At 43.3% G+C, this 23,157-nt stretch overlaps 1 protein-coding gene across 1 annotated transcript in view; it reads left to right on the top strand.

The window, feature by feature from the left end:
* Nucleotides 1-21,658, top strand: part of sh3bp5b (SH3-domain binding protein 5b (BTK-associated)) — a 30,201-nt gene extending 8,543 nt beyond the window's left edge. The window contains exons 4-9 of the mRNA XM_069711963.1: nt 13,247-13,411; nt 13,508-13,638; nt 15,536-15,578; nt 16,416-16,635; nt 19,208-19,585; nt 21,383-21,658. Coding sequence (XP_069568064.1) covers nt 13,247-13,411; nt 13,508-13,638; nt 15,536-15,578; nt 16,416-16,635; nt 19,208-19,585; nt 21,383-21,618 — 1,173 coding nt within the window. The 3' untranslated portion in view covers nt 21,619-21,658. The remainder of the gene's footprint in view (nt 1-13,246; nt 13,412-13,507; nt 13,639-15,535; nt 15,579-16,415; nt 16,636-19,207; nt 19,586-21,382) is intronic.
* Nucleotides 21,659-23,157: the final 1,499 nt, after the last annotated feature.

Genomic DNA, 23,157 nt, shown 5'->3' with positions numbered 1-23,157 from the left:
ACTGTCCTCGGGGGAACGGAGATAAGGATGCACAGCATGTGACTGTTCTAGTTCCTTCTACCTGCCAGCTCACCTGCTGGCCCAGTTTTATTTTGGTCTTATATCCGCATTTACTTCCACTTTTTTTTTTTTTTTTAAGTGCAAATGTGGAACGAGTTGAGTTTAACAGAAAGCAGAAATGCTTTATTCATAACTTCATAATTTCCTTTGTCTCTATAAAGGAAGCTTGTTGAAATGAGAATTAAAAAAAAAAAAAAAAAGATGGTGAGGGATGTTGTGATGTTTGCGTTTAAAGTGAGAGGAAGAACCAAAAATACAGAGGGGTTAAGTTGAAGCAGGGTTTGTCCTTTCTTCTATAGAAAAAGAATTAATTTTTATCCACTCACTCTATTTGGTTTCTGTATGACCACACTTTTGACTTTTGACTTGGCTGTTGGTTCTACTGCACCACTCTTTTCTTCATGGCCAGTCAAGCGGATATAAGTTGATGTCAGTCTGACAAAAATAATCAGTTTGAGTTTTAGAGAGGATTTTGGCATGGCTCTTGGAAAGCTAAATATGACCCACTTAAGCTAACTGTACTCTGTTACAACGGTTCAGGAGCTTGAATGAGGAAAGCAGTCCGTCTAAGTATGTTGATGTTGTGGGGGATTTTTTTTTTTTCCTTCCAAAGTGTTCTTGAGAAAAGGATGAATAGATGCAGTTCTGTCACTGATTTTGACTTCTGTCCAGGTCCAGGTCACTTTATTACTTAATACTTTATTCTTAATTGGACTTTTGTGACTTTTGTATTCAGCGGTAAGAGTTCAGCGGCCGTGCTGGTTGGGCGTCGTTATATTCGTGCTCAGGGTCAGGTTTAATTAAAAGCCGCGTATTATTTTTAAATTCTATGTCTCTTGACTGCAGCGACGAGGGCGCAGCTTAGATAAGTTTGTCCTCAGGGTGTCGGACTTTATTCATAATTGACCAGGCGATGATTACATTTTTATTCTCTGTTATGCTGAAACTGTAAATTCTCGAAAAAAAAAAGTTAAATGAATAGGATAAAACCAAGAGATTAGCTTTATTGCAATTGTGGTCGCCGACTGATGAAGGTGCACCCTTGGTCAGCTAAAGGCCGTATGACTGAGTTTTCAAATGAAATGCCCTCTTTTCAAATTAAAAGCCCTCTTTTCAAATTAAAAGTCCTGTTGGGTTTTATACATGGTCTAGCCATCTGCTAACTCTTGTTCCAGTTGTACTGGATATTGACACGGTGCACTCATGTTCCTTTGTGAGCTTGTTTATAGTTAAAACGTCTTATTCAAGGACACTTAAAGTGTTTATTTACATCCCGCATCCAGGTTTTCTCAGCAGGTCCAAGGTTTGAAAACGCCGAGTTTGAAATCACAGCCGGCTTTTCTAACCTCACTGGCCTACTTCGTATTTTCCGTCTGTTGTGTGCGTGCTCTCTAAATGCCTCCCAGGGCAGATTTAGTTGTTGTTCTGCTTCATATCAACACAGAAGGATAAACATCACTTTTGGTAAGCCAGTTTTGTTCTGCTTTCAGATCTTTTCATCGCTTGTCTCTCTCTGTCCCTGCCCTGAAAACAGTCTCTCTCTTTGTCTTTCCCTCTCTCTCATGGCCACAGACTGAAATGGAGATTTTTTTTTCTTTTTAATTAGATCTCAGCAGTAATCGCTTCACTCGTCTGCACCAAAACATTTAATGCCAAGGCTTTACTTGCAGCATGTCCAACAAGAGGCATTTCTTTGGCATAGCTCCACATGAGCTTCAGCAATGCTGTTTGTTTTTGATTAATCTTACGCTAATTCTTATGTTAGTTAGTCATTAAGATATCAATAGTAATCACTTTGTACAGGTAACCCTGTGCAGGGATTTGATGCTGCCATGAAGGTGATTATTTTTTCTATTTGATACAGTAATTTTTGGAGCCATTTCAGAGGATGGAGCAGATGGGAAATGGACTCCACTTCTTGCTCAGCATGAAAAAAAAAAATTGGCCCCAAGTGCCTCGGAGGGACTTAATATCTCTTCATCTTGTCCTTTTGTTCCTTGCAATCATAAAATGAACCACTGATCCTTATAAGGCATTCAGGCCTTTAACAAGACTGCAATCCTTCAACTCCCTGTGGACCTGTAGACATGTATAAGGTGTACTTCTAGGATACATGTTATTTTTCTGAACCGATGGTGAAAAAGGTTATTGGAACCGAAATCGAAGGAGCTGAAGTCCAGTGAAAGCAGCTGCTTGTTTGGGAGACTGAATTCTTTTTGCCTCACTGAGGGTGTCTAATGTCTTGAATATAGCTGGTTGCAGCTCGAGAGTCAAGTAACTGGATTCTGGCACAGTCAGGCAAAGCTCACGCACAATCCCTTTGATGTGATTTACTTTAATGATTTACCAACTAAAAATAACCCAAAATAAAGAAACACTGAGACTCTTTGTCACTTTGCCTTCATGTGGCCTTCCATCAATCACATCTGCTTCACAGCACAGCAGTGTCATGTTTGTGTTTCTTTTAAGAGCTGATCAGTCGACATCAGCAGAGTTTTGAGGATTCAGTCGGGGTTTTAAATAAATCCTGTTATTGTTCACTGCATCTTTCTTATTGATTATTGAATGGGCAGCCCATTCCTTTCCTTTCCTTTCCTTTCCTTTCACCTTTTTCATTATTTATTCAACCTCGTGGCACACCTCTTTTGTTGTCCTTTTGTCTTCCTGTTGATTTCCTTTCCTTGTTCCCTTCTCGCCTTCCCTGTTACTCCTTCCTTCTCTCTCCAGTTTTTCGTCGCTTGTTCAATATCTTCATCTCCGTTCAGCTTTGCCGGTTCTCCATCATCACAGTAGGCCTGTTGAGATAATCTTTCCCTTTCTCATCGTGCTCCCTCCATTGCTTTCCCACTCAGTTTGATAAGAAACAAATCATTTGCAGCTGTAGATAAGAAGCAGGCGGCACGGAGGGAACGATGGGGGAGGTGGATGGAGACAAATGAGTAGTTTTGACTTTGAGTCGAGATAGAAGATAAAATACAGACCTATAACTCCTGAGAGTATTGTATTATCTTCATTTGCATATCAGGCATCTTGCTGGCAGCTAATGATTCATGAGTAATTTGGCAGGACAACAATAAGTGTTTCTCCGCTTCGGTCCCCCGGGGTTTTGAAAACCAAAAAAAAACCCACGTTAAAATTAAATTAAAGATGTTTACAAATCCTCCTCCTGAGGTTTTGTACCTTCTTCCCCAACAATTGTTTCCTTTTGGGAAGTTTTTCCTTTCTGATTTGTAATATTAAGTTAAGTTGAACTGACTGACCTAGAGTACACAAATATCATTTTTCATGTTCCCAATCATATTGAGAAGTTATTATATAATTTAACTGAAACTTAGAAAAAAATATCTCCAAATGTTTAAGGTGTATATTTTTTTATCCAGAATTATAATCTAATTACAAAAGAATTGTCAGTACATTAAAAAAAAAAAACATTATTATTAGATCATGAAGCTGAAATAATTTGTTTATGAACAGACCAGTACACAAACAGACAATAAATAATTATCACCTATTTCAAGTCATCTTTCAGGCACAAATGCTTTAAATGTGCTTGTTGTGGCTTCTTAAATGTGAACACTTGCTGCTTTTCTTTGTCATATACAATAGTAAATATTATCATATGTACTTGTGTGGTCCAGCCCTCTGTAATGAGGCAGAACTCTTATCCTCTAGGACATGTTGGGCAGACACACGAAATGTTGCATTAATCAAATTTGCCACCTTCCCGTTGGAGAATCGTGCGATTAGTGTCTCCAGACATCGACTTAAACAGCTTTTAAGCGAGTATATTTTATGGCGACCTGAACTTCAGTTGAAGAAGCGCGACCCGGTTGGCGTGACGAGGCGAAAAACTTTGCCAAGTGATTGCTCGAGTGCACATCACTCTAAAGAGGCACGTTTTTTTTTAGTTTTTTTTTATTTTTTTATAAGTGCTGACTCTAGCGGGACAGAGCGAGGCTGCCCTACCTCAAGTTAAACTTTCAGAAGAAGTGTTTTTTTTTATTTATTTTTTTTAAACATGAAATATGCATTGGGTTCACTACTTATTCCACTTTACCTCTCAGGACTCTGCTGGAAAGGGAAAATAAGACAGTACGTACTTGCAAGTGTCTCACCTCTACCTGCTAATAGTCCTCAGGGGGTTTTAAACACTGCATATTTAAAAAGCCACAAACATTTGTAGACTTGAAGTGGTGCCTTATTTTGTTATTCATTGCTAGACTCTTTTTCAAAATTGTGGTTATTACATCCTGGAGGCAAAACAACGTATTTTTTTGCTGGATCTTCGGTTCGTACGAAGGACAGATTGGGCAGAGTAGCAGTGAACATTAACGTTTCTGAACGTGGACGAGTCAGTCCCACCTTATGTAACGACTGCAGGATCTGATTGAAACCACAAAGTGTCTGCAGGTTTGCCGATGACCGGTCAGACAATAAGATTCTGTTTTGTCACCAGCAAGATTTTTGGTTTAAAGAAGTTGCTCTTAAAAGCAAAAAATATATTTTGATGTGGTTCAAGAGTGACAATTTTGCTGTTCTCCACAAAATATGCAAAATTAGGAATCTCCTGAAGAATTTAGATGTCTAATATGAGAGTTAAGGCTACAAGGAAGAGCTAAACTTTATTCTCCGTGTTGAGCAGGGAAGTTGTGATTTAAAAGTAGTTTATTAAAAACTACTCATCCATCTCCACCAGCATTATAAGAATGTTGCACTGAAGCTTTTTCAACAGATGGAAAACTGCCATCTGCAAAACAGTGAGCCAAAGGGATTCAAAGTAGACAGGCATCCTTTAATAAAAAAATAAAAAAAAATAGCTGCATGGAGGTCTCTTGACGAACACATGGAAGTGGGAAAGTGGTGTTTTTACTTATTAATATGAAACAAAACATAACACAATACTCCTCCTGTAAATTCTATCATGCTTTTCAGTCTCCTTTAACTTCTTATCAGGTTATTCCCCCGTCTGTCTCTGTTTATCTTCCTCCCTCTCTTACCCGCTGGAGTGTTTTTGGTACACGAGGGATGCTGAGGATGGATGATGTGAAATGGATGGAGGGATGAAGTGAAATGGATGGATGGATTGAAAGATGGAGGGATTTAAGGATTCGCGGGAGGGAGGCTTAGGAAGCTGCTGCAAGGTCAAAGCCATCTGGTTTTGCTTCGACCTCCTGGGATGCTGTGTGTGTGTGTGTGTGTGTGTGTGTGTGTGTGTGTGTGTGTGTGTGTGTGTGTGTGTGTGTGTGTGTGTGTGTGTGTGTGTGTGTGTGTGTGTGTGTGTGTGTGTGTGTGTGTGTGTTGTTGTAATGACACGGGCCTGTCCGTAATTACATAAAAGCTCTGACAAACACGTCGTTGGTGGTGGGTTTCCTTTTGTACTTTTGACAATGACTCAATTAGAGCCAACAGTGATGTATGATAATTGTGTGTGTGTGTGTGCGCGCGCCAATATTTTATTTTTCCTTGGGGGGCCCTTTTCCTCACAGGCACCCCAAAATCGACATGAGCCCTCACTGGCTTCCCATTAGTAAACACGGCCTTTGTAGCTGGCAAGGACTTAAAAAAAAAAAAGATATCACATCTATAAAATAACATGAATCACTATCTAGTGTCCAACTGATACATCAGCATGACCAAAATAACTGGCCATCATCAGCATACAACACGCGACAGGTTGTAGAAGATTGCTTTTCCAACTGAAAATGATTCAGCTCGGTGTATATTTGGTCAAAGATATATATATATATAAAATATAAAATCAAAATACAATATCTTTGATCTGACGTGTGCTTTGGACTTCGGTAATGAATAGTTATCAACGACGGCTGAACTCTCTAAAAGAGAGTCGTTGAATTCAACAGCGTATTCCCTGTTTATTGGCTGCAAATATTTCTTGTATTCAATGATATTCAAGAGCTTTGTTGTTCTATCAAATTTTTTTTTTAGAACTGGCTGAATAAAGCTGTTTGAATTTTGAGCCTTTGCTGTAACGTCTCCCTTTGAACACGCGACCCGCAGCCGGCGGCCGAGGCTTCCTCCCCGCTGCTGAACACATTCGTGACCCGTTCAACCCACGAAGCTGTCTCGCACATTTAGGTCGGTCGCGGTTTCCATTTTGAGGTTTCGCTGAAGGCCGGGGGTTCGTTTGGGCGTACCGCCACGGAAAGGAATTCCTATTAACGGCGCTCCCGTGGCCACCGGCCAGCGTCCCTTTTATGGACGTCTTTGTCCCAGATTGCCCCTTCTTTTCAGATCAAATTAATTGTCAGCGGCTTGATCGAGGAGTAGAGATTAAAGTAATCAAATTTTCTGGAAAATTGGCCCGAATCGTGTCATTTTTGAAAACGGATACCGTAACCTACACCGCCCTCCTCCCCTCCCCTCCCCCCCCCCGCCGTCTCTCGACTTGATTATTTTTTGGAGGGCAGTTGTGCGATGTCTCCGGACATTAGTCGTGCTTGATACCTCGACGCCCTGCAGTTAACTTGCTTATCATGAACGTGTGAAGAGGGGGAGGGGGGAGGGGGAGAGGTGGTGGTGATGATGATGGTGGTGGTGGTGGTGGTAGGGGCGGTGGTTTCAAGCCTCCCTTCCCCAGATGAACGCTGCGGCGCATTTAACAGGAGCAAATATGTTTCATAGGAACAGGCTTTGAAGTCTGCTCGTGTCTTGTTATTATCTTATCGGGGGACAACGTGAAGGTCCACAGAAAGTCTTTTATGATCTAAAGGCTCCAGAACGTCCTCCCGCGACAGCTCTAACTGATGATGACACTTGTCCTTTGTGTCTGTCCTCCCATTCCGTCTTCTTTTACGGTCTTCTCCCGCCGGGGGTTCGACAGATAAAAGAGTTTTTGAAGGCAGTCAAGTGTAGTTTGGTTGAAGTCTCAGATGATTCATATGCAATATTGAACATGTACTTGTTCAACCAGCTTCATGTCAGTCTGTACTACATTTCCCTTTGAGGGGGGAAATGTGGGTTTTTAGCGAGATAGCTGTATTGTGCAAAAATTTCATTCATTCAACCCTTTAAATTTTTTTTTTTTTAAGTTCCTCGGGCTGTTTTCTGATGTCCTAAATTGCATAAGTATAATAGGACAACGTTCAGTGGCTTAAATGCCACGCATAAATACTGAGTAGACCAAGGAAGACAGCCGACCCGATTGTTAGCATTACATGAGGCTCTTTCTTTTTTCTCTTGCCACCCATGGGGCGGGCGAAAACATTATGTCTGACATTAGAGGAGTCTTTGGCTCAAAATGGGCTCACTCCGTGTTTCCTGTTGTTTGTTTTTTTAAACTGTTTTCATTTTCTTTCCGCTAAACAGACAATTCATTGTTTGTAAAACAGAACGTAGCGTTGAAACCGTTGTGGAAATGTTTTGTTTGACTTTGTGAGATCAGCATCGTGCCTTGTGCTACTGCTCCCTGCCTGTATCCGTATTTTTCCTTTATTTTCCCTTCTAACAAGTTAACAAAGCACGTTTTCTCAGTTTAAACGTCTCCTGAATAATTGAAGCGCCTGTAGAGCCGAATTGCCTGTTCTCAGACGAAGCGGGAATCGCTTTCAGAAGTTCTACATTACTTACACATGGGGTCCCCCTCTGCAGGCTCGCCTCGCTCAGCGTTTCATAGGGGGCTGCGTGCAGAGTGATTCAAATACGAAGTGGAAGAGCAAATGAGGGGATGAAAGAGGGAGAGCAGAGATGAGTGGCGATAATGCCGGGATGTGGAGGGAAACGGAGAGGGAAGGATTAAGCGTGAAATGGAGGGGAAAAGATTCCAAAAGAGGCTCAGAGAAAGTCAGAAACGTTGCGGGCAAGACGGATTTAGTGGGATATAGAAAGTGACAGATTGGGAGAGGACGGAGATGCAAGGACGGGGGGAAAGGAGAAGAGGCTGCGATGAAGATGAATGGAAGGAGACACTAAGGATGAAGATAGATAAAGATAGCGGAGGAGGAGAAAGAGCGGGAGAGACGGGGGAGGGGAGGGCGGGGTGGTGGTGGAGGGGAGGGGGGAAGAGGAGAAGGGACAAGAAATAAACGCCGGGACAGTGATGAAAAGAGAAGGGTGACGTAAAACAGAGTTTGACGAAGGAAAGAGGATGGAGATGGAAGCTGAAAAAGAAATCGAGCAAGAGACGTAAAACCAAAAGAGCAAAAATGGAGAAATGAAAGATTTTTTTTGGGGGGGGGGGGGGATCCACGGGGGGGGGTAATGCAGTACACTCGCACTGACACCCCGTTAAAAGGAGAACTGATCTTCTGCGGTGCCGACACCGTTCCAGACTAAATTCAGCCCGACAGGAAGTAATGGCAACGCCCGACGTGAGCGATGAAGTCACGCTGAGATTAAAGGGATCACGCGCTTGTCCTGTCCGCATACCTTTGGGCTGTCTCTCACCGTTTGGATCACTTTCAAATGAGATGTAGCTCAACGCTCCTGTTGGATACATAGTGCTTCAGACAGCAGCGCGGGGGGTGGGCCTTTTCAACTCGCCACCATGCAGACGCTCTGATTGGTTATCAGCTTCAAAAGCTTCATTTGGCGCCGTTAGGTTTTAGTGCAGAGCTGCGGCTCGTAGAGCATTTTTCTTTGTCAGTTCCTTTTACTTTAATAATATAATTTGGCGAGATACAATCTTTTCTTTTGGAATATATTCCCCTTTTTTGGTTTGACATAATAACACAAGAATTATATTTTGTGTGTGATTTTCGATCACAGAGACTGTAAGAGAGCATTTTATATGTTCTCCTTTTACGAATGACAAGGTAGAAGAAATGTTGACTGGTGGCAAAAATATTGTTGTTTACCTAGCGTGCTATTTATCTATTCCTGAAAGTATCCAAAAGCAGTGGAAACATGGTCACCCGACTCGCCAGTTGGTTGGTGACTCAGCACCACGTGAGAAGGCTTCCTTGGAAACTGATTGGAAAAGCCAGACGCTTATAAAAACAAATAGTTGGCAGTTGATTGGATGAGCCATCTGCCTTATCATCATCTATCAACTTCAAACAATTAGATCAACGAACCATATGATGTAGTTGGAGAGAGCTGATAGTCCGAGGATAGTTGGTGAGCATGTCGGTAAACGATTCTTGTCGTCTTTGTAAATCAAATTTGCTCGTGAAAAACAAAAAAACAAAAAACACAAATACCAAAGGAGCTGCTATTGTCCGCTTCTCGCCACCCCAAACCATGTCCGTAAGTGCCAGTAGTTCCTCATAGGATGCTGATTGGATCGCAGCACTGTGGTAAAAGACATTAGAAGGTGACGTCTTTTGCATTTCTGCAATACTTCGGCTTCACGTTGGTACAGCGGCTTAATATCTGCTGAACAGTTCTACGAGGCACAGCAGCACTTTTAATGTTCATGGTTTTGGTAACTAGGAGGTTCAGGTGTGCACACAACCTTTGACCTTGAAGTTGACTGTAACTTTTCCGTGGTGAGGACTTGCGCATTTATTCAGGGTGTTTTTGCTTTTAGTTATTTCTGTTTCCTCACTTTGTGGATCTTTAATTTTCCCTCCCTCTCTGCTAACCACTCCCCTCTCTCCCCGCAGCATCTTTTCTTTGTCTCGCTTCCTCACAAAAGGAAAATGGCGGTGGGAGCTAATTTAGCCAAATCCGACGAGTAGGGGAGGAGGGGAGCGGCGATCGTGTTGTTAAGGGCAAGAAAACCTTTCAACTAGTGGGGGTGGCTGGCTGAAAAGCTGATTTTAGATTCATCTTCTGGAGAACATGAATTTCTGACATGTCTCAGTGTTGGACTGAAGTAGATCGACTTTCACCAGTCTAACTTTCACTCCGCTTCAGCTTTATTTTGACTTGAAGATGCCCAAAGAGTTATCACTTCGCCTACCCATTAAAAAAAATAAAAAATAAATAAATAAAATCCCAAACATGTTCTTGAAGCTGCATAGATGCAGTTGGAGCCTTTTACACACAAAAGGACACTTCAAGAGGACAAGTAGACTGATTGTCGATGGACCCACGTCGGCCAAAACGCCACCCCCCCTGTTAAGACGACGGGAAACGAATCGATTTGCGTCCAAACGATCTTGAACCCCGAGACGGTAACTTAAGAGTCGTTGCTGTAGGTATAGCACACTGGCTTGTCTGCGCCGCGGAACGCAGAGCTCGACCACATGACGGCAACAAGGCCGAGGTTGTTTGGATCTTGCTGCGCTGGCATGTCGCTGACCGCGGATAATGAAATTACCAGCGAGCATGCGGTGACGTCAGCGTCTGCAGGCTCGAGGTCGACCGGGAGAGCCGACGGAGGGCAGATGCACGATACGGCTCGAACCCGCCGATAGCGGGCGCGTTCCGAGAAGTATTTTTTTTATTACTATTTTTGAATGCGTTTACATGTGACCGCATCAAGATCATGTAAATAAATCGGTGTGCGTGCGCGCCAATTCAAATAAAAGTGGGACATTGAAATCAGGTCAGTTAAGAGATTTCCATCCAACGGCACCAACAGTTGTCCAACAAATGTAGAAATAAACTGCGACGCCTTAAAAGTCGGGAAACACTTTCATTCTGGTATCACAATATTCACGACAAATGAATTTGGTAGAATTTGAATGGCGTGCAGACTGACTGACCGGCGTTTGACGTAGTTCACATTAATCCCAAGTTCTTTTGCACGTAACTTGAATAGCTGCATTTGTAGTGGCCGCTGCGTCGACCCTCGGTCGCCGGGGGCGACGCGGACTTGCAGCAAAGTTTGCGCAGTAGCTCGGTTGACGCCAAGTGGGTCAGTGAGAACCCACCCCGTGGTTTAATATTCCGCAAAGCCCGAGAGACGTGTCACTCCGCGCAGCACTTCTCGCCGAGCTGAGCGCAACTGAAGATGAGACGGTTACAGTAGTGTACATTTATCGGGACCTCGATAGTTATTCGATGTCGTTAGCACACCTCGGCCTCAAAGGAAGTAATGTCGGCGTTCTGGTGAATTTCAGCCGTTTGCCGTCAAGTTTGTAGAGATTTTCAGAGAGCGATCCAGCCGCGTGTCTTTCTGACCTTTCGAAATAGAGCAACAAATTGGCGAGTCTTTGTCCCTATAAACACTCCTGATGGTAATGTTTATACCAAACTGTCTAACCACGGTCCGACGCCCAGACAGCTGGGTTTTTAAATTTTTTTTTTATCTTCGACTAAGTCGTATTTTGGTATCTTTATGTTCACGCCGCTTTAATTATACCATTCAGGACAAATTAGCCTCAAACGCCGGCCGTTCAATCACAATACGAATCGACTCGGAGTTTTCCTCGAAACTTGTCCGGCCTAACAGCTGGCTGGTTGAACATGGACCCACGGGCGCGTCCTTCAAAAGTCAGTGGCGTTTATCGCGTCGGCCTTGAAATGTGGACGCCGAAGGAGCGAGGGCCCTGAAACGGGACTGTCACAGTTTCATGTTCAGATTAAAATCGCAGAAACGTTCACTTTACATTAACACAAGAAGAACACTTGACAGGGTTAGACGGTATATATTCGTATATATGTGCTGATTTCATTGTATTTGTTATATATTCCTCTAATATCGTGCCAAACGGTAACAAATAATCCTGATGCCATTTTTTTTTAATTTTTTTTTTTTTTTAAATTAAACAAACTATTTCCTGTTTCCACCTTGTCATTTTTTTTTAGGATATTTTCATGTTTTTATAGTCTTCAAATTTCAGTAAATTACAAATCTTTTGGTTTTGGGCCAAAGAAATTTGAATGTCAACTCATTAACCTTTAAAAAATGTCAAATATCTTTCACTCCCACTGACAAGATGTTCTAAACTGACATTTACTGAGGGACATTTTGTGCGGCGACCCGTGAGCACCCTGATCCAAGTTGCAGTCGTCTTTTAGAGCTTCTGTTGTTGAAGTGTTTCCTTACAGATACCAGAAAGGGATTTGTTCATCTGTGATTGTTGATCTGTTTCTCCAGCGTTGTCCGTGTCAAACCTCTCCTGTCTATTCACCCACGGGGAGCACACGTAACACCTTCGTTCACACCGTGAACCTGTATTTGTAGCTGCGGCGCGGAAAGCCTCAGGTCAACGGCTTCACGCGAATCAGACAAGTGACATCAGCAACTTCTTATGTAACTCCAAACTTAAACACGTTAACAAAGAGCTTTTCTGTTGAGGTTTAATGCTGTACGGTTCTATTTTTGACACTTCGCGAACATCAGATGGTTATTTTTATATCTGCATCAGAGTATCTTTGTCTATATGTACGGACAACCGGAAAACTTAAAAAAAATAAATAAAAAAAACAACCTGATGGGCTTGGAGAGAGACGGCAGTTTAAAACAGAAGAAACACGTTTTTGCAGACGACAAGTACTCGCTGTGTGAAGTCCCACAGTGGGTTTGTGTATAAAATATGCAACTCTGGTGTGAAGATTAAGCGGCTTTCACAACTGCTTCTTTTTTTTTTTTTTCCGTTTTGAATTAGTTACTGACAGATTTGCGGAAAATGATTTCTCAAGTGTTCCCTGATTGATTGACTGACCTGCTTCGGCCCCTCACTGATCACAGTATGTAAATGTACAAATGTTGCAGTAAAAAAAAGATACAAGTTTAGTTTTTTTAGGTGCGCCAAAAAAGATTCACAGCAAAAAAAAAGTTCATCAGGAAAACTGAAGATGGATGGATGATAAAGGCAATAAAAATGACAATACAAAATTAAGGTAGTAAAAAAATATTAAATATAAAAAAAAAAATGCACATTATATACAAATACAAATAGAATAATATTAAATTAAACTACAGGTCAAAACTGAAGATGGATGGATGATAAAGGCAATAAAAATGACAATACAAAATTAAGGTAGTAAAAAAATATTAAATATTTTAAAAAAAAATGCACATTATATACAAATACAAATAGAATAATATTAAATTAAACTACAGGTCAAAACTGAAGATGGATGGATGATAAAGGCAATAAAAATGACAATACAAAATTAAGGTAGTAAAAAAATATTAAATATTTAAAAAAAAAAATGCACATTATATACAAATACAAATAGAATAATATTAAATTAAACTAAACTAAACAAAACAAAACTGAAACATGAAAAGATGCAGGTATGAGACCCTAAAAACAGCTGGACCCTCTGATCTGTGAGGCCTCATACCAAAAAATATCGACCGTCTCCCTCTGCCCGTCCCCCCCTTCAGGCCCAGCTGGAGGCCCAGAAGGCAACCCAGGACTTCCAGAGAGCCACTGAGGTTCTGCGGGCGGCGAAGGAAACCATCTCGCTGGCCGAGCAGCGGCTCCTGGAGGAGGACAACCGGCAGTTTGACTCCGCCTGGCAGGAGATGCTGAACCACGCCACCCAGCGGGTGAGGTCAAATGCGACGACAGAACAGCTCAAGGCCGAGTTTGATCACCGGCTTGAGTTGCGGGGCTGACGGTGAGTTCTGATTGGCCGTTCGCAGGTGATGGAGGCGGAGCACACGAAGACGAGAAGCGAGCTGCTGCACAAGGAGACGGCGGCCAAGTACACGGCGGCGATCGGCCGCATGAAGCAGCTGGAGAAGAAACTCAAACGCACCATCAACAAGTCCAAGTAAGAGCAACTGGCTGTAATGTTGTGGCAGACATATTTCACATCACCCAAACTGACGTATGTTTTTTTTTTTTTAGAGCGAATAAAAGTTTATTATTTTGCATTTCTCCCACCTGCTTCGAAGGGGAAAGTACAGCGGAAAAGTGCAGCGAGGCGGTTGTGGTCTGAAACCACACAACGGGAAGTCAAAATATTGTAATTTGTGTCTTTCGCACAAAAGAATACAACTTAGTCTTTTTTTTTTCCTCAAAATCTAGTGACCTTTTCTTTATGCCTAAAAACATTGTCGTGTTTCCAACACAACTCCTCCAATTTCCGAATCAAAGTTACATTACTAATTCATAAAAATAAATTAAATAGATGAATACACTCTAATAAGGAATGTAATCCGTTGTTTCTCTCAGATTCAATTTGAGGAAACAGATTTTTGTCACATTTTGGAGGACAGCCGAAGGCAAAACTTTAAAAAAAATACTTTTGTGTTATTAGACATCGAAGTACTTTATTTGACGACTCGCACTTGCTTGGCACGCGACCGAATTCAGTTGCACTGCAGTCAAACGGCAGCAGTTTCAGAGAGTACTGGATTCACATTAGGACTTCGCTGTCTCTGCTGGACCCGACATGTGGACACGGCGGGGTGCCGAGCTGCAGAGAAGCAGACTGTCGCTGCACGACTGACTGCTTGTGGGCGGTTTCGCTGCAAACAAAGAAGTCAGGCCTTTACCTCTTGCTTTTATCAGCCCCGCCAACATCACAACATCACTCACTTACGGACACACGAGGAATTAATGTGTAACGCTCGAGATCCGGGATCTGGTCTAATCACAGATGATGATGGCTTTCTGCTTTATTAAAAGCAGATCCAGCGGTTTCGAAGCAGCTGCGGTCTGACGTCCCTTTCTGTTGTTTCAGTTTTCGACGCAAGCCGCGGTTCACACTTCTCTGTTCAGCTGAAAAGTCCTCACGAAAGCAGCGAACCCACATCGAAGCGGTCTGTTTGTTGTAAACGGTCAGGTGTTGAAAGGGGAAGTCCACAGGTGGCAGAAGTCACGAGACGTTACAATATCACATGATAAAAGATGCGGCTGCCGCTTCTGACACCTCAGGATTTCTCAGGGTTCTGCTGTCACTTCTGCAGTTGGTGCAGCACTGAAAACAGTAACGGTGGCGTCTTTCATTTCTGGCGCCCCCTAACGGTCAAGCCAAAAACACTTTCCGTCGGCCTCTTCGCACACGCGGTCTGAACATATCTACCAAGATTTATGATGATTGGGCAAATCATTAACGACTTGTAGCCAATTTGGGATCAAAACTGCCACGTTTTTAATGTCAAACAAATGAGAACGGTAAAACATGGCAACACTTCCGTCTGCCTGTTTAAAAGTGAAGCTCCATATTTGTTCTGTTGTCACTTCTGTAGTTTGTGACAAGGGGCATCTTTTAAAAAAAAGAAAAAAGAAAGGAAACAAGAGTGTAGAACATGAATTTCTTGCTTGTAACTTAACAGCCTTAAGCGAGAGAATCAAAAAGCAAAAGTCGAGTGCTGGATCAGTTAAATTCCAGCTCTTGTAATTAAAGCTTTATTCTTTCTTTCTTTTTCTGCATCCAGTCAAACTGCATTATCAGCCGCAGCCTTGCTGCGTGTTGCCTCAGCAGGGTGTTAATCCGTTCTGCATCGTTCACTCATCCAACATCACACAACCCCTTTATCTCCCTCTCCTCTGCCGGGTTGCCATGGTGATGATGTGGGTACCGCTCTTTTTCTGGGTTAAGTCTGTATTTTTTTCCCCCCTCTGATCTAATCTCCCTCTCTCTCTCTCTCTCTCTCTCTCTCTCTCTCTCTCTCTCTTTCTTTCTCCTGACCCCTCCTCTTCCTCCTCCTCCTCCTCCTCAGGCCCTACTTCGAGATGAAGGCCAAGTACTATCTGCAGCTGGAGGTACGTGACGAGCGTTCGGCTCTAATTTACTTCACTCTCCGTCCCACCGCTCACCTCTAAAGGTTATGAGGCTGCTGCTGCTCCTGTTTCTGTATCTCTGTTAGATCTTGATCGAGGGTTAAACAACTCGAACAGAAGCTGCAGTGATTTTTTTTTTTTTTTTTTTTTTTTTTTTTAGGCTGTAATCGGACCGAATTTCTCCGTCTCGCGTACAAATTGCGGCTTTTAACAACGTTAGGAACAAAGAGCGCCGTGACTGTCTGTGCTTTGTGCAGGAAACACTTAGAAGTGATCTAATTAACATGAGCTTCTTTTCACGGCATCATTCAACACAGAGAAAGAGCAGAGCGGGCTACAAATTCTTCACCAAGTTTTGTCGAAACTGTCTTGCGTTTTCTAAAGTGAAAACATATCTGTAGATTGGAAGGTTAATTATTTCAAATGAAGGCTTTAACTCCGATGAATATTTCAAATATATTCGGCCAATTTCTAGAATCGGAGTAAATTTTCGATTCTGACTAACATTTAACCAGTTTTTTTTTTTTTTTTGTCTTTCTGTGGACGTTTTGATGCTTTATTTTGCTTAAGGTCTCCATGGGAACTGTTGTTGTTGTTGGAACTGTTGTCCTAAATGAAGGACCGACACGTGTTTCAGGGCAGTTAGTGAAGCTCTGAAAAGGAGAACTGAGGCAGGAGGATTTACTTTTAACAGCCACTACATATTAATGCCAGATGACAGATCCTCGCCCCACCCGTGATGACCCTCCTCTCCGCCTCATCGCCTTCCTTCCTTCCTTCCTTCCTCCCTCCCTCCCTTCCTCCCTTCCTTCCTTCCAGAACCTGAAGAAGAACGTGGACGAGCGGCAGACCAAGCTCTCCCAGGCCAAAGGCGAGTACAAGACGGCCCTCCGGAACCTGGAGACGATCTCCGACGAGATCCACGAGCGGCGGCGGAGCTCCGCCATGGGCCCGCGGGGGCGCGGCGTCGGCGCCGAGGGCGACGGCGTCTCCGGGGACGACATCTCCAGCTTCAAGATGGAGTCGGACGGAATATCCAGTGAGTAACGTGACGCTCTCGCTTCACCTCAGCAGTCAGACAAAGATGGTTTTCTTTAAGACAATATATATTGTAACTTATATTATATATTATATATATATTATTATTATATATAATATATAATTATAACAATATATATAATATATATATATCCATATTGTATACAATATAATATATATAATTATTAATTTATAATTATATAATATATATAATATATATAGTAACTTATATTATATAGATATATATATATTTTCTTTATATCTTTTTTTTGCCACATGCTCTCTAGTCATGGCGAGTGTTGAAATGTGTGACTGCTCTCTGCCCTCTGGGACTCGGAGGATTCTCCCGATGAGATAAAAAAAAAAAAAAAAAAAAAAGCTAATTAGGAAAAATGTTACACCGCTCCCCGTCTTGCTGCTTCGCTGTGAACCTGGTAACTCTTTAAATGTCAGCGGGACCTTTTAATGAGATTTTCTTGCAGTTCTGCTGCCGTTTAGTGTCGGACAGGGGGCAGTAAAGTAACTTTCAAAACGGCCCACGCGGCAGAAGTTGATTGGTTGTCGTTGCCGTGACGCGACAACGAGGAGATAAGCCGTCCGGCTCTGGTCAAGCGGCGACTATCACTCGCGGGGGTTCTCTCCAGGGGCGACGTTTACGTCGGCGTCGGACGGGGAGCTTCTTGTCTCCTTCGCCGAATCCTCAGATGTGATTCCCGGAATGTCCGTTTTAAGCTTAATAAGGACGTCGGAGAAATATTTGGAAATTTGAGTCCGTTACGCATTTCTAGAAACGCCCCACATTGAGTGAATGCACACAAAAGACAAACCAGCCTGTATCTTCAGCTCCGTTATTACGTCACATGTCGCTTTATGACTGAACGGTTTCCACACGGAGGCGGGATCCATTTTTAGAGCTGCAACAATTACGTCATTGATTCAAAAAAAGAAAATGTTTTTTTTTTAACGTGATTACTGCCGCAGTTGAGAAACTCATCGCCGCTAAAGAAGTCTCTTATTTTAACTGTTTTTTTTTTTTTTTATTAAAAAACATTTGTATTGTAAATGTTACTGAACACAGAAGCGTTGGACTCTACCGGATAATTTAACAGTCCGTTGGGTTCCTGATATGAACTCGTGAGGATCCCTCGAGCTTTCTCGGCCATTTATCGGCTGCTACAGTACCCGCGAGCCTCAGCCGGCGTCGTCGTGCGGGATCGAAAAGGCGCTGACGATTGGCTCAGGTTTTCAAATTCGAAGCTGCAAAAGTCGTTTCGTCGGCACGGCCTTTTAGCTTTTTCTGCTGTTGTTTGCGGCACGGAATTTTATGCTTGGAAGAAATGCACCGTGGGAGCTTTTTGGTCCAGATGCTTTTACAGGCGTATTACTGAACTTCTTTTGTTCAGGCAGGCTGTTGTTGATGCTGTCGGTCTTTTGCACTGATGATTGAACCAGGAAGGTTACAGTTTTGTGTCCATTCGAGCTCATAGAGCAGAGGGGAGGGGGGTGTCAAACTCACTTTAGTTAAGGGGGCCACATACTGCCCACTTTGATCTCAAGTGGGCCAGACCAGTAAAATCATAGCATAAATAACGCAGACATAACGACAATATTTCTCTCTGTTTAAATCATTGGTGAAGGTTTTTTGGATGATAAACCCTGTTTTAAGGTCTTTCTACAATAAACTAGAAACATAAAGAGCAAAAACTCAGACATCGGCCCGCTGTTTAATCTGCCCGGGCTCTCAGCGAGCTGCTGCCTCCGGAGCAGACGTCGCATTTACGCCGTTTTTGAAGCAATTGCTGGATCGATTAAAAAAAAAAAAAATGTACGAAACGTTTGTACTCATAAACCTCCATATTCTCATAGATATGCAATTGATGTCTTTCTGTAATTTTCACACTTAGCAAAGTCATCCGGCGGGCCGGATCCGGCCCGCTGGCCGTATGTTTGACACCCCTGTCATAGAGAGTCTCCCACCGAGTCACGTCTACGAGAAACTCGTGCCAAGTGAATGGCATTTTTTTTTTACCTCCACAACCAGAGATGGCCGAGATAGCTCCTCCCACCTCGCTGCCTTTAAAAAAAATATATATATATTTTTAGTCCATTTCAAATGAGTGGAGGTCTCTGAACGAATCTGCAGCTGGCAGAAATAACCCCACTCGCAACGGAGCTGCCTTTTGCATCCCGTTAGCTTTGCCGAAAGAATGACTCGGGCGGCGTTGCCACGGCAACAGCGGCCCAGCCCGAGCGGACGGGGTGACTTGCGAGTTATGAGGCGAACGTGAGGCCAAAACTAACAGCCGGCGCTGGTGGCGTGTTCGTGTGCTTCGATCTGTGTCGGGGAAAAGCGTTCTCCGCATGTGATGTGACAGCTTAGTGTCCTCGCCGTTCTATTTATATCTGCTGGCTCACACTTTCTCTCTCTCTCTCTCTCTCTCTCCTCTCTGCATCTTTCCCTCCATCTCCCATCACCCTCTCCCCTCGTTCCTCTCCCTTCCACGTCCACCCTTCATCTCTCTGATTCGATGTCCTCCCGCCACGTATCCCCCCCCTCCTCCTCCCTCCCGCAGTGGCGTCGGTGTGCTTCGACGACGAGCCGTGCGGCGGCGGCGGCAGCAGCGTCATGTCGGAGGAAGACTCGGAGACGCGCTCCACCTGCAGCTTGGGTTCGTCTCCCAGCAGCCCCCAGGAGCTCCCGTCGCCCTGCCCCTTCGCCAGCTCCTCTTCCTCCTGCATGTCCTCGTCCTCCGCCTCGCCGTCGCCCACTCCCTCCTCCTCGTCCTCGTCCTCGTCCTCCTCCCCGTCCTCCCCGGCTCCTCTGTCCAGGCCCTGCAGCCTGGACCTGCCCAGCACCGTGTCGCTGTCCGACTTCGGCCTCATCTCGCCGGTGCTCGGGCCTCGCAGCGAGTGCAGCGGAGCGTCGTCGCCCGAGTGCGACCTGGAGAGAGGTGGGCGACACTTCAACGCACGTCACAACTTCCGCGCACGTGTCTCGGCGTAATAAAAATAGTCGGGACAGTTAGGAGGTATTATTAAAAAAACAAAACAAAACAAAAAACAGCACCCAACATACCTAACATTCATAATAATGGCACTAAAAGCTCAACTGCACCAGACTGTACTTAATACTGCTAAAATGTTGCTTATTTGACTCCAGGATCAATTCAATTAAGAATATATATCTTAATTACTGCTTAAAGGTACTGAAAAAAAAATGCTGAATAGTGATTCATGATTGTGATTTTGTTATATCTACTGGTTTTTCAATCATACTCAAGACTTTTCAAGACCTTTTTAAGACATTACAAAATGAAATTGAACTTGCTGAAGGCCGCAGAGGCGCAAGACACCAAATCTGTGATTGGATAATGTTGGATAATACAACTCCTGCTAATTTCAGGTGAATTCTGCAGCTTGCAGTCCCTCAATTTAAAACCCTTTTGCTCAGCCCACATTTATACCGACATCAGATAATTATATGGCAAAAAAAAAAAAAAAAAAAAAACATTTTTATGCAGTTTAATAAAGTAGACCGCATTGCAGAATAAAAAAATTAAAAAAAAAACTGCTAGAAAAGTCTTTATTTCCTTTTGCCTCGAGATGCATTCAAATCAGTCAAACAGATGACGTCGTCCGTCTTTGGACCCCTTGATTCAGATAAGGGAAAAACTCACCCACCTCCCCCCCCCCCAAAAAAAACAAAACAAAAAAAAAACAAGTTCGAACGTCTGTAAATGAGTCCATTTGTTTACGCAAGGCGAGAGGGAAACAAAAAAAAAAAAACAACAACAAAAAAGCAACATTGGAAGTGAGACGGATGACGGTGTGAGAATCTATTCTGGGTAAGACGTACGATCCGGCGCTACCTGACCGCCGCCCACCTGCTCCACCGCAGGGGGCCATTAGTCAAAGTGACAGCGAGCCGAGCGCCTCACCCGCACAGAAAAGAAAAAACAACAAAAACAACAACAACAACAACAACAGCTGGTCTGCAGATCCTCCCGGAGAGAGGAAACAGTTCGCTGCACTTCAGTCAGTTTTAATGAAGAACTCTTAAGAGCTTTAAGCTCGGTTTCTACCTGGAGTATTGTTTTGCGGGTTTGATGTCTTCCCTCCCCCTCTCCCCCCCTCCCCCCCCCCCCCCGCCCGATTCAGCCGCTATTAATGTTTTCAACCCTCCTTATTTCGAACGAGTATTAAAAAGCGTCCCCGGTCGCACATCTTTATTTAAATAGTGTTTTAAATGTGTAAGAGATTCCGTCCGCAGCCACGTTTGCTTGATTTGCTCTTCGTTACATTTGATGTTCCAGAAAACGCTGACGAATGTTTTCACAGATTAATCTCCAGCCGTTTCTCCACACGTTTATTCCCGCAGATACATTTTTTTTTGTTTGTTTTTGTTTTAGTAACAGTTCTGTTTGTCTGCTTGAAGTGAATTAAGAGTGCCTTTTTGGCTTTTCTCCAAAAGACAGTCAAGAGTATTTCTCCGCCTTTCGTCGGCCAATTCACGTCTTTTGAAAATTCTACAATCGGTTGAAAGCCCGCTGGACGTCCCGTAGTTTCCTCACAACGTTTGACCTCTCATCTGTCCAGTTGCCTTTTGACTCGGCACTTCTCCAAAAAAAAAAAAAAAAAAATCCTCATTTGCCTTCCCGTTATTAATGCCCAACAACAGTCTCGTGTTTGAAAAAAACCAAACAACAACAACAACATACACGTTTCACTGACCTCCTCCCGTGCTGCAGGTGACCGGGCCGAAGGTGCAGAGGGGGAACTGGACAACGCTGCGGCCGGCGGCGGCGGCAGCAGCAACAACAACAGCAGCAGCAGCTCGACTTCCGGCGCCAAGAAGATCTTCAGCCTGGAGACGCGCTTCAGCTTCCTGAACCTGCGACGCCCGCGAGCCGTCAACAAAAACACGGACAGCTGTTCCCAGAAGGCGGACGCCGGCCAGACGGCGGCGCTGGTCAAAGGAGTCTGAGGAAACAACAAAAAAAAACACCCCCAAAAAAAAGGAGAAATCCGTGAGACTCCTTCGTTTTCTGAACCGAACTTTGATAAACTGTCCGCGAGCTGTTTATAAGCTTCGCCGCCGACCGCCGCGCTCCCATTTCTAACCTCCGTGGTCGAAGAGAGACTTTGAATGTCATAGTCGGTGTAGATAAAGTTTCTTCTCCCTCGATGAAGGACGCCTTTGGACTCTCGCGTCTGAGAAATAAAAAAAAAGCACCGTTAAGGTTGAACATGTGTTGGTGAAAGGAGAGAGAGAGAGAGAGAGAGAAAGAAAAAAGGTTATAAACACTTGTTCGTGGTATTTTTTTTTAAGCTTCTGTCACAAACGTTCAGCATTTGACAGGATCGTGCGAAACCCCGCTTTCCCAAAACGGAGAATTTGTGACCGTTAAATGGCACACGGCACGCTGCGCACCCACGCGGAGGGGGACGCCCCGCTCGGTTCGACTTTTAAAACCAAGCCACGCGCACACACACACACACACACACACGTGAGGTTCACCGGCCTCGAACCCTTGTGCTGCATTCTGCCCGTGTTTGATAGACGGCTGTTGTACGTTCCGCCGTTATGTACGTGTACGTTTTCAGGTTCAGGTCTCGGCTGTTAATTAACTCGTCTCATTTCCACACGAACTGCAATATGCTAAAAGTTTCATTGAGGCTTTCCACGGCCTATTTTTTTTTTTTTTTTTTTTATCACCATGATGATTGTGAATTTTACAGATTAAAATAAAACAAAACGTAGAGAAAGCGACTTGACGGCAAGCGGAAAAGAGGTCTGAAGAAGAAATAACGCGTTCGTCTTACAAATGAGAAGTTGAATTCACAAGTAATTTGTAGCAACGAACTCAAAATTAGGACTTGTTACTATTCGTGCTGCTTCGAATTAGCACGTCGCGGGTAAAACATTTGAAAGGTTTTTTTTTATTCGCGAAGCATATCGAGACGTTTCTGTATTTCCACTCGCGGTCGCCGTTCCACGCAATGTCTCATTTTAAAGTTTCAAAATGGTCGCGTCGGTAACCTACGCGAAAGTAGCCGATGTGAGCCAGTTAATAAAAATCAGTCAGTCAACAATTGTTACAACGAATTAAGTGTTTGAGTTTAAGTTGAGTTTTTGCTTTTGTTTTTTTTAAATAAAAAAAAAAAAATGTCGAACGTTTTCTAGTTCTTGCTTCTTGAATTGAAGAATTTGATACCGTTCGAACCTAAAGATATTTTTGGGGGTTTGAATTATTGGTCAGAAAAAAAACAAGATTTTTGATGACGTGACCAAAGACTAAAAAGAAAAACAAAAGAAAATTTGAATTCTTTACTGAACAATTAAGTCAATGAAAGTCATTGTTGGTTGCAGCCCGACACCCAACAGTGACGTCATAGTGTCCTGACACACCCTGGCGTACTCTTCGTCATCGCTGCATACGCGTATTGTTGTTGATATCATTGATCAGTTTTATATTCAGTATGTTATTTTTTTCTATTTCCTAAATACATAATGCGACATATT

This window comes from Brachyistius frenatus, unplaced genomic scaffold (assembly GCF_029030835.1).
Source record: "Brachyistius frenatus isolate BFR_SWC_R1_liver_20210118 unplaced genomic scaffold, ASM2903083v1 Contig_104, whole genome shotgun sequence".
NCBI lineage: Eukaryota > Metazoa > Chordata > Actinopteri > Embiotocidae > Brachyistius > Brachyistius frenatus.
The sequence above is the reverse complement of the archived record's forward strand: the minus strand, read 5'-3'. Positions and strand labels throughout refer to the sequence as shown.